The 11676-nt window shown below is 44.5% G+C and overlaps 1 protein-coding gene across 5 annotated transcripts; it reads left to right on the top strand.

Moving 5' to 3' along the window:
- The first annotated feature begins 753 nt into the window (after nt 1-753).
- ODC1 (ornithine decarboxylase 1) lies at nt 754-11065 on the top strand. 5 transcript variants are annotated; one of them, XM_069805805.1, is made up of 12 exons: nt 754-974; nt 3690-3803; nt 3975-4113; nt 4283-4456; nt 4626-4798; nt 5671-5805; nt 5963-6044; nt 6378-6461; nt 7775-7937; nt 8023-8135; nt 8419-8633; nt 10583-11065. In XM_069805805.1, exons 3-12 carry the CDS (start codon nt 4012-4014, stop codon nt 10722-10724), a joined length of 1383 nt encoding a protein of 460 aa, XP_069661906.1. In that variant the 5' UTR covers nt 754-974; nt 3690-3803; nt 3975-4011; the 3' UTR covers nt 10725-11065. The 5 variants fall into 5 exon arrangements, with proteins under 5 accessions (XP_069661906.1, XP_069661908.1, XP_069661909.1 ...); XM_069805807.1 differs by having other exon boundaries at nt 3690-3795; nt 3968-4113; XM_069805808.1 differs by lacking the exon at nt 3690-3803 and having other exon boundaries at nt 3968-4113.
- Nucleotides 11066-11676: the final 611 nt, after the last annotated feature.

Here is an 11676-nt window from a genome sequence, read left to right on the forward strand (position 1 = left end):
CGACTTCCACGAAAGCTCATTTTTTAAACAAGCCAGCACACAGGGAGACAAAATAACCTTACAGCGGAAACAGGCATCAGCATCAAAGCAAAAGCAAAGGAAAAAACGATGGTCAGTGTTATGAGAAGTGCTTTGGACACCAACCTCGGCGGGCAGGGATGGAGGCAGGGGCAGCACCGCTGCGGGCAGCAGCCAGTGCCGACACGTGAACCATCGGGGCTGCGAGCGCGGCGCAAACCAGACGGCTTTGCGGGGGACAAACGCTTCCAGTGTCGCCCCACTGACACCACGGGTATGGCACTCCGGGTCCTCTGGCCCTTCCTCCGGCGTTTGCCAAAAGCATCGCTCACAGCCGGACTCCCCCGGCCTCCCGCAGCCGCCTTCCCATGTTACGCAGGACGCGCAGGGGGGCCGTCGCGGGGGCCGGGGCGCTGAGGCCCCTGCAGCTGCCGGCAGCCGGCAGGGCTGGCATCGCCCGCATCACCCTGCGGGCCCACGCACCCTGCGGGCCCCACGGGGGAAGGAAGGGGACCCGGGCGGGGGGGGCCGCCGCGGCGGAGCCGCGCTGCAGAGACCCGACGCGCTCAGCGCACGGCAGGGGCCGGGGCGGGCGGGGCGGGGGGGGGCGTGGCGCGCCCTGCGCGTGTTCGCCGCCGACGTCACAATAGCGGCTGGCCAGAGTCGTTACCCGGTCCCAGCCGATCGGGGCTGGTTTGAGCTGGTGCGTTGCCATAGCGACGCCGGCTGCCCTATATATAGGAGAGCTGCGGCGGTGGCGAAGCTTTGTCAGCCGCGGCGCCACGCTCGCTCCGCTGTCCCCGCTCCTCCTCAGGCGGCAGCAGGGCACCTCCCGCCCAGCTCCCTCCCCGCACCGCGCCCGGCTCGCAGGAGGAGGAGGAAGCGGCTCGGAGTGAGGGGACCGGCCGCCGCCGAGGCCTGACGGCAGCTCCCGCCGCCACCTGAGGCGAGACGAGGTGAGGTGAGGCGAGGCGAGGCGGGGTGCGTCGCGCCGGGCCGGGTCGCGGCGAGGAGCGGAGCGGAAGGGGCCGGGGCGGGCGGCGGGGCAGGCGCGCGCGGCGGCGGCGGAAGCCGGCCGGCGCGGAGCCACGTGTCTCCGGGGCCGCTGCCAAAGCGGCCCGGGCTGGGCGCAGGCTCCTGCCGCCGGGCACGGGGGCCTCCCTCCGCGCCCGGGGAATCCCCCTCCCCGGCGGGGCGAGGGCTGGGTGGGGAGAAAGGCAGGCTCCGGGCGGCGGCTTGCCCGGGGAGGTGTTGGCGGCGCGTCCCGGGAGCGGGGGAGGGGACGGCTCCGCCGTGGCCGCCGGGCTTTTTCCGGGGTGGGGAGAGGCAGGTGCGCGGCGGGAACATGGCTCGGGGCGCCCCTGCCCGCCCTTACACAAGGCGGCCCGGCGCGGAGCGGCTTCCCTGCCCCGAGGCGGGAGCCGCTCGGTTCCGCGGAGCGCCCGTCCCCCCCGGGGGTCTCGGCGGTGGGGGGGGCCAAGCTGCAAGGCGAAGGGGGCTTTAATAAAGGCGTCCGCCAGGGCAAACCGAAATGCCTCCTCGGGAGGCCTCGGCATCGGGGGCTGGAGCGTTGAGTGCCCCGCGGCCGGGTCGGGCAGCCTGGCCCAAGCTGAGCCGAGCCAGGTAGCCGACTCGAGTAAAGGACCAGCCGGGCTTCCGGGCAGGAGGACCCTCCGCCAGAGTAGGGCGGCTAGCCGTTCCCGTCCCGGTAGCGGTCAGCAGCGATCTGCTAGCTCCAGGACTCCAGGGTCAGGAGCGCCTCGGGCGCCCTTTCTAGACGCAGCTTTGGTATTTGAGTACAGAGCCTGCAGGTATGACTCAGCTGTGTCTAAATACAGCTCCCGAATAAGGGAATGTTCTGGAGAACAGCTTCTAAACAAGCAGAAATTGCCTTTCTTCTGGGAAGCTGCAGACGCTTTGCACACAGTCCAAGTAGAAATATACACTCGGAGGCTACAATTTGCATCTACGTGATCATGTTCTGCCTATATTCTTTGTAATTACTCTGTAGTTAAAATTGTGCAATGAGGTGGAGATGGAAAGCTTGCAAGAACTTCTTAACAAAGTCTGCTGTGACCAGCAAAAGTAATTCCCCTTTTACAGGTTAATAGGAAAAGTGCTTTTCATACAGGTCTGTGCAGAGGGGAGGATAAACTAAATTCTTCCGGATGGTGTTCACTTAACCACAGCTAGAATTCACTGAATCGCTTTTTGCAAAGCTGCAGCATCTCGTTGAAATTGTCCCACCATAAGATGCAGCTTCTCTTCAGTAACAGACAGCTTCCTGAGAAGTGTTTAATTTGCTGTTTCTTAAGGTCCTTTCAAAGAGGCTTTTAAGAGGAGACTTTAATCCAGCTTCTGGGAGAATTAACACTGCATGTGAATGAGACCAGGGGGAGAATGAGGCTTGGTGGATTGTTGGCTTTTATTTCATTAGAGTTAAAGCTTAATCTAGTTTGAATCTCAAATCTGGTTTGTCTCTGGTAAGTGAGAATCGATCAAAAAGATGCAGAGTGGTTCTTGACACTGGCAGTTCAGGTGCCATATGTTTCTGAAGGCTGGAATGAAGTTGTATAAGCACTGACTTTTCAAAGTCCTTCAGTAGATAAAGTTTAATGGACTTTAGTATACACAGTGTATGGAACCAATGATTCTGTTGGTCTTAGAACCTTGTTAATCTGTAACAGCTGTAAAATATATGTTCTTTTTCATATGTTATTATAAACAGCCTTTTTGAAAATAGAGGGAACAGCGATGTAAGTAAAGATTAGTGAATAATTTAGCGTTTGCATAATCTTTGGTCCAAATCTGTATGACTAGATTGAGTGTAAAAAGTGCTGAGAGAAGCAGAAGGCTAGGCCTGGTTACATGAAACCATATCTTCCCTGTGAGTCACTTGCAATGCTGAGGTCTTTAAAAGGTAGCGCACTTCTGCTTGAGTTAACAGCTTAATGGAGACTGTCATTCTTTATTTGGACTACCCAGTAAAAGGATGACCCATACACTTTGCCATGGACTTCATAGGTCTTGGATAGCAGAGGAATGTGCTTTTGTCTTTTAGTTCTGGTTCTCAAGGGACTTTCTACTTGGCTGGTAGATTCCTGTTAACAATGAAGATTTGTTATGGACTACTGTAAAATCCTGCTATAAAGTGTTAATTGGGATCACTGTTAAGACTTTGCAGACCACAGTTAGGAACCACTCTTAGTGTGTATCTGTCACTCCTGACAGCTGAGGTTTTCTTTTCATGTAGCGTGGGGGTGATGGGTAGAACAGGGAAGTTCTAACCACCAACAGAGCAACTTGAAGGAAAGCCCTGATCTCATTGCTGATTTATGCATAGTCTGAACTGCAGTGAGAATCCAGATATTCAACTGGCTTTGACCTAGTGAGAGTTGTTACTACTCAGAAGTTGGTAACATCTTCAGATTCTGTCTGTAGTAACATGTAAACCCTTTTTCCCAGAAACTGGTGAGCTACAATAGTGTTTAAGAGTTGTTACAAAAAAAAAAAAACCCCAACAGTGGTAACTATGTTGACACTGCCATAATATTAACAGTTCCAATGTGGAGGTGAAGGAAGACAGTGTAAACTTTCAGGGACTTATATAAATAGTCAGATATTATTAGTCTGAGGTGTTGTTGGTTTTTTGGTTTTTTTAATTTGAATAGGTTTAGTACATCATACAGTTGCTGAACAAAGGAGAACTTGCCTTCAAGCTAGCAAGATTTTGTGGAGTGCCTCCTTGGTTCTGATTAAATCTGATCTGTCATCTCTGTAAATTCCTAATCTATGCTGCTATTGGTGATCATTGTAGGACTTGTATAATTGTAAATTATATGACCACAATGTAGTGGTCATATAGTGACTATATGAATTTAAGTGAAGTAGTTGAATGTAAACTGTATGAATTTAAATGAAGTAATGAATGTTATTTTTGCATCAACAGTTTGTACTTAAATCCTTTCCCATAAAGCTGAAATCTTGGAAATCATGAGTAGCTTCAGCAATGAAGAATTTGAATTCACCTTCCTTGATGAAGGCTTTACTGCCAAGGATATCCTTGACCAAAAAATAAATGAAGTGTCATCTTCCGTAAGTATGGTAGGAGAATGACTGCATTTTGTGATGCTACAGATTTATAAAGTAATGGAACAAGTTGGCTTTGCAGATTTTCTGCAAGGCAGGCTGCTACTCAGATGTTGACCTCTAGGCTTATCCTGTTATCTATTGTTTGTAACTTTAAGATGTGTATTTGCTCTAGGATGATAAAGATGCCTTCTATGTTGCTGACCTTGGGGATATTGTAAAGAAGCACATGCGATGGCATAAAGCCCTTCCCCGGGTAACCCCCTTCTATGCTGTAAAATGTAATGACAGCAAAGCTGTAGTGAAGACGCTTGCTGTTCTTGGTGCAGGATTTGATTGCGCCAGTAAGGTAAGATCTTGATGACTGTATTCTGATCTGTGATGTTAGTGTATGTTCAGCTTTACAAGATGTGTTCATATAAAATTAAGCATAACCAAGTGCTGTAACTTCTGTTGTACTGATTAGTCTGATCACCCATCTAGAAATCTTTCACAAGTGTAATCTGTTCTTTCTTCAGACGGAAATACAGCTGGTACAGAGCATTGGTGTACCTCCTGAGCGAATAATATATGCAAATCCCTGCAAACAAGTATCTCAAATCAAACATGCTGCCAGCAGTGGTGTACAGATGATGACATTTGATAGTGAAGTAGAACTAATGAAAGTTGCAAGGGCTCATCCAAAAGCCAAGTAAGTTATGCTAATTGTTCTATAATTCTTTCTTGGGTTCCCAAGTTATGGAAACATCTGCTGTTATCTGAAACTTATTCTTCATTAGTTAAGATGGGCTGCAAAATTATGAGAAAATAAACCTATTTTTAGCCAGTGAAGTCTAATCCTGTATAGCTTACTGGCACGTTAGGAAGAAATAGACAGGAGAGCTGTTGTGGTTTAACTCCAGCCAGCAGCTTGGCACCACGCAGCTGCTCACTTGCTTCCCTCCACCCAGTGGGATGGGGGAGAGAATTGGAAGGAAAAAGGTAACTCGTGGGTTGAGATAAGAATAGTTTAATAGAGCAGAAAGGAAGAAACTAATAATGATAATAAGAAAATTACAATAATAATAAAGGATTGGAATATGCAAAACAAGTGATGCACAATGCAATTGCTCACCACTTGCTAGCTGATGCCCAGTTAGTTCCTGAGCAGCGATCCCCCTCAAGTCAACTCCTCCCCTCAGTTTATATACTGGACATGACATTACATGGTATGGAATACCCCTTTGGCCAGTTTGGGTCAGCTGCCCTGGCTGTGTCCCCTCCCAACTTCTTGTGCCCCTCCAGTCTTCTGGCTGGCTGGGCATGAGAAGCTGAAAAATTCTTGACTCAGTATAAACACTGCTTAGTAACAACTGAAAACATCAGTGTGTTATCAACATTATTCTCACAGTGAATCCAAAACATAACACTATACCAGCTACTGGAAGGAAAATTAACTCTATCCCAGCCGAAACCATGACAAAAGCTTGTATGTTTAAGCTCAGTCTCATTCTAAGGATATATGTGCCTGATAATGATGTCTTTTATACTGGAACTTAAACCCTCATTTTTTCCTATTTCTAGGTTAGTCTTGCGCATTACAACTGATGACTCCAAAGCAGTTTGTCGTCTGAGTGTTAAATTTGGAGCTACACTTAAGACTAGCAGGCTTCTTCTGGAGCGTGCAAAAGAACTTGACCTTGCCATCATTGGAGTTAGGTGTGTTGATAACATCAAAATACAGTCATATTAAATAAGATTTCTTTAAATGGTCTGCCTGACAATAGAGATGCCTTTGTGTATGGTGACTTGAGTTTTGTATGAACTTCTTGACTAGTTTGCCGAATAGCAACCGACATTTTGTATCTCTTTGTAGTTTCCATGTTGGAAGTGGATGTACAGACCCAGAGACCTTTGTTCAAGCCATTTCTGATGCCCGCTGTGTGTTTGATATGGGAGTAAGTCTAGTTCTACTTTCTCTGGAACTACTGCTCAACTGTTGTGGCAAAACTGAATCAAATGTAAAACCATTACAGGGCTTAAAGCTAGCTGAGTTGCTAATTTCACGTTGTTGGAATTTCTGAGGTCACCATGGCTTACTTTGACCAGTTCTGCAAAACTCACCTACGGATGTGCTAAAACCGGCAGCTCAAACTCAAGTGACTATTACTTGAACATGATGAATTAGCTCTGTTCCAAGTGTTAATGAAATTACTTTATATTGCTTTTTAAGCTAAAAGGATAAACTAAGTACTGCTTTCTTAACAGTGTTGCCCTTAATCTCATCTTAGGCTGAACTTGGCTTCAGTATGTATCTGCTTGATATTGGTGGTGGCTTCCCTGGCTCTGAAGATGTCAAGCTTAAATTTGAAGAGGTATAGCTTTGCTAAGAACTTCTTAGGTTGTGGAGTCTTCTTGAATGTTGATCTGGAGTAAACAAAATCTTGCTTTTATATTGGTATGCAGACACACTTGTAAGAACTTGTCTGTTTGGTCAGAAACTGAATTTAGAGAAAAAGAGGGGAATTAATCTGAAAACTGAAGATCAGATGAACTCCTTAGATACATAGCTAAATGACTATAATCATGCAGAGATATCAAACTTGTAAAGCAAATTTTAATTGTAGGCTTGATTCTTACTGGCATAGATTTCTTCCAGTTGATACTGTACTTCAGACTGTCTGGATTGGCGATGCTCCCAAATGGGGTGAAAAAGTAGTTCTGAACCCATACAGCCCTGCTGGGTGGCATAAGCATTGATGTAGCAAACTAGATCAGTGTCTGATCTGGTTTAGAGCCAGCTTTTGGATCATTTTTTAATTGATCAGTTCTCCAGGCTCCAGTCTGCTTTTGCACAGAAATATTTCTGCTTTCAGAAGATAAACGTTCTCTGGGTGTTAATAGGACTTCCACTTACAGCAGTGTTGTCAGAGCACCTGCCAGTCTAAAGTTGCATTAAACAATGTTATATATTTACGCAAGGAGACAGCAATAAAGCTACATAAAGTGAGTTTTCTGCTAATAAAGTGGGCCAATGTTGCCTCACTTATAATGCCTCTTAATGAAGGCTGGCTTCTCCTAGTGTAGTATTGACTTACATGAAGCATCAAGAGCAAATGTTGCTGCCATTGGGCTCCATGGTGTAATGCAGTCATGCTGCAGTTGGAGGCAGCTTAATAATCATTGATAACTTCAGAACTTGGAAATAACTCTGTTCATGAAGGCAACTGAATTTCGAAGGTGGTGACAAAGCATTCTGTGTTCTCAAGATCCTGTGAGATGACTTCTTTCGGATGCAGTAAGCTGGAGAATATTGCATGATCAGCAGAACTGCAAGTAAACTAGGAATTAAAGTTGAAGCATGGGGACTTGCAGGGCCTTAATGCTGGCTTAATGAGTCTAGTGGGGAGAATTCCTTTAAACTCAAACATGAACTGTTTGATCACTTGAAAATTTAAGCTGCAAGTGATGTCTGCTTTTGTTGCTTTGTGCAAACTTAACTCCAAACAAAAGTTTGAATAGGAAAATAAAGCAGAGGCAATGAATAGAGATTACAATATGAAAATAGTTATTACACACTTGACCAGTGTATCACCGTGAGCATGAAAGTCTGACTCCATCTCAGACTTCTGAAATAGCACCTGAGTAACTGCTGAAGTACTAATATTGGCAACTGATTCGTCCCTAGATCACGAGTGTAATCAACCCAGCACTGGATAAATACTTTCCTTTGGATTCTGGAATAAATATTATTGCAGAGCCGGGAAGATACTATGTTGCATCAGCATTCACGCTGGCAGTCAACATCATTGCGAAAAAAATTGTATTAAAGGAGCAAACAGGTTCTGATGGTATGTAAATCTAGACCTAATCTTATATCTAGCCAACTGTGTTTCTTTCCAAGCATTCTCTTACTGGTATCTCAACTTCTTCCAGATGAAGATGATGCAAATGACAAAACTGTTATGTACTATGTGAATGATGGAGTCTATGGATCATTCAACTGCATCTTGTATGATCACGCACATGTTAAACCAGTTCTGCAGAAGGTATGCTCATTCAGAAGTATCACATACTAGTCATGTATAATGGATGTAGGAGAATCCTTGTCACAGCAGTCACTTCTCAGTTCGTTGCTCCCTTCATGTTGCCAGAATTTGGCATTTGGCTTAGGAAGCATGCAGTGGAATTAATTCAAAGCCAAGGGTGGAGAAGGACATGCAAGCAGCAGCTATTCTTCCTCTTCCTTGTGAGGTGGAATATTATACTAATTATGATATTACTTCTGGAAGCTGTTTTGATTGTCTAATTATACTCAACTCTCTTCTTTAGCGGTCTAAACCAGATGACAGCTGCTATTCCTGCAGCATATGGGGACCAACATGTGATGGCCTAGATCGTATTGTTGAGCGTTTTAATATGCCAGAGTTGCAAGTTGGTGACTGGATCCTGTTTGAAAACATGGGTGCCTATACTGTTGCAGCAGCTTCTACTTTCAATGGATTCCAGAGGCCAACAATACACTATGTGATATCAAGACCAGCATGGTTAGTAATTAAGTATCTTGATCCATCAGTTCTTTTGATACAGATGACTATAGTGAAGAGCTCATGTCAGTTGTCTGCCCCTTAACAAACAGGGCCCATAGTTTTGGTGCCATTGCTCTTGGAAAACCTCCTTGTGGTGTGGAAGAAGGCAGTGCCTCTGAAAGTTTTTGTTGTGTGCTTAGAACAATCCTAACGCTACCAGTTACTCTTTTCTCTGATGTACTCTCTTTCAGGAGAGGTGCTTTTAGAAGGATAACGTTAGGAGTCTTCACTAAGCTAGGCTTCTGGCTGGTGTTTTTCACTCTTGCACAACGTATAGAATCATTACAGATTCTTTACAGTTAGCTACTGTGACCAGTAATTAGACCAGTCAATCACAGTTCTGTGTGCTGTCTCCTAAGTTGATGGCTTGCTGAATCCTGACTGCAGGAGACAGGAACATTCAATAGTGCTGCTTCACAATATGATCTCTGAGGGCTGTTCCTTGGTTTAGGTTGAGCTCTGGCTCATTGCTCAGTGCAGAGTGCCAGATCTCCATGGCAAGTTATTAAACAGGTAAGAAAAGAAAGCAGGACTACCTCTTGAGTATGAGGATACCGTAAAGCTGCACCTTAAACAGTAGTTTAAAGTAACCTGGATACTCTTCTGTGCAAGGCAGTTTAACAGATTGCATCTTCTATAAAAGTGGGATTTCCTGTAAGAAGCCCTTACCTCTGTATTGAAGCCTGTCTACTAAACTGGCAGAGAGCATTTGGGCAGCAGTATTACCCTAAAGCATGATTAACTTTGCTATTGGGTTGCTTTCAAACTTACTGAAAAAAGCTTAAGTTCAGGGGAATTCCTGCCATAAAAGAGGAAGCTCCCTCCATCCTTTTACTAGCCTTGCCTCTATAAGCAAGGCTTGTATTGTTTCTTTTAGTGAAACCTTCTGTCAGTTGAAGCATTCCTCAAACCAAATGAAGCTTTTAGATTTCCCATAAGACTCCAAACTTGTGTCTAATTGAACTAAAAATGGCTCTGCAGAAGAATTAGTTTTTTCACTATACTATTGGGTTTCTGTGAAAATGTAATACTTGGTTTGAGGCATACTGAGCTTAATTATGCAGACATAACCATCATCCAAGGCTACAGCCCTTTCAGCCCTACGTGACCCCCTGCACTTTCTGTTTTGGCAGGAGAATTCTGTGATATACAAGCTGGCCCTTAACTGAGGGGGATGTATCAATGAAGTTATGGTGCAGATCTTTTTAGCACAGGCAAAGCTTCTTGGAATGTAATCTACATACATAAAGGTGTATGACTAAATTTGTGGCTAGATAACTGAAGATAGGGGGCAAGATGACTACATGTCTAAGTAAAAGCTAGTAGTATATGGGGAGCCATGTAGTAGCACAACTTCTTGCCTTGCATATAGTAAAAGATAACCAAGTCCACTGAAGTTCTTCTGAGCTTGTCTTTCAGTACAACTCCAGTCTGAGTATGGTAGGAGTTACATGGTTCTCACTGGTCAGCTCATTTACATTCCTATTCTGTCATCCATACTTTTACTTGATTCAAGTTAGCCAGGAATGTGAAGGTATGGGATAAGGGATAGTCAGTGGCATAGGTATGAAATCTGAACTAATGACTACTAAATCATTAAATCTTTGTAGCGTGTGGTATACAGATGTAGCTACAGATATATATAGGTGCATTTTTGCAGATCTAGATCCTACCCAGAAATTGTGAATCCAGCTTGGTATTGGCACTTGCCCTAAAGCCTTGCCAGCTGCAAGTGGCCTGCATTGATTCTGCTTTGGGTTTTTTTGCTCTGGTGATACTGTCTAGATTGCAGATGAGTGAAGAGTTGATTTCATGCTCCCCAGTAGTAAAAAAATTACTTTGCTTAGCAGCTTCTTGGCACATTGTAGTGAAATACTCTTTTGACTGTTGCTTTTTTTTCTTTCTAGGCAACTAATGCAGCAGATTAAGGAGCAAGGGTTCCTAGCTGAAGTGGAGGAGCAGGATGTTGCTAGTCTGCCACTCTCTTGTGCTTGGGAAAGCGGAATTGAATATCCAGCAACTTGTGCTTCAGCTAGTATTAATGTATAGGTAATATTTAGTAATTAACTGCAAGGTTAGTCATCGAATTTAGGGCATTTGGGGGACCATTAACTTAATTCTTGCTAGAATTTTTAAGTGGGTTTTTTTTTTTTAAATTTAGTTTTGGTATAAATGCAACAAAAATGACTAGGAGATGGGTCACAATTATCTGTGTTCCTATGGAAACTATTTGAATATTGTTTTATATGGATTTTTATTCACTTTTCATGTATGCTACTAAAGACTGACCCTCAACTGTCAAACAAGTATTTGTAGCTTGTGTATGGCAGAACGGGCTACGGTTAGTGTTTTGTGACCTACCTGTTTTAAAATAAAGTATATTGAAATAACTGGTCTGGTCTTTGTTTAATCTGTAGAGAATTAAGCAGTCATGGATTGCTCTTATAGCATATATGAAGGCAGAGCAGATGCTGCAAGCACAGAGCTTATTAATAAATGAATAACACAATTGCCATCCTCCTCCCCTACCTTTGCCCTTCCAACTTACTGAAGTAAGTGTCCTTTTTAAGATGTTGATAGTCCAGCTTTTTCTAATCACAAGTTAACTACTGTGCAAATTCTCATGGAATCACATTTGCCTTTCACTGTTGAACATGGGCTTAACATAGTTTCATAGTGCATGTTCAATGTGGTGCCATTTTTATTCATGTTGGTCTATAACTGCTGTGGCTAGGACTGATGGCTATTTAAACATGTCATTAATGAGAGAAAACAACACAGGCTCCATGGCTGCCACTGACAAGCTGTTTGTTATGTATGTGACAATTAAAATGTTATGGGAAAAACTTAAGAAGCTGAAACTCTGTGGCTAACTAGTAGGTGGCAACTACTCTCTGACCCTTGTTGCTTAGGGCTTTAGTATAAAATGGATGATAAGAGATGGGACTCAACATCCTTTGCATGCAATACAATTAGAAGCTCTTACTTAATGTCATGAAAA

This window comes from Haliaeetus albicilla, chromosome 18 (assembly GCF_947461875.1).
Source record: "Haliaeetus albicilla chromosome 18, bHalAlb1.1, whole genome shotgun sequence".
Classification (NCBI taxonomy): Eukaryota; Metazoa; Chordata; class Aves; order Accipitriformes; family Accipitridae; genus Haliaeetus; species Haliaeetus albicilla.

Coding starts and splice junctions, on each gene's coding strand:
- ODC1 (XM_069805805.1), top strand. CDS start 4,012: ATGAGTAGCTTCAGCAATGAAGAATTTGAATTCACCTTCCTTGATGAA. Junction 4,799..5,670: donor AGGGCTCATCCAAAAGCCAA/GTAAGTTATGCT, acceptor TCCTATTTCTAG/GTTAGTCTTGCGCATTACAA. Junction 8,136..8,418: donor TTAAACCAGTTCTGCAGAAG/GTATGCTCATTC, acceptor TCTCTTCTTTAG/CGGTCTAAACCAGATGACAG.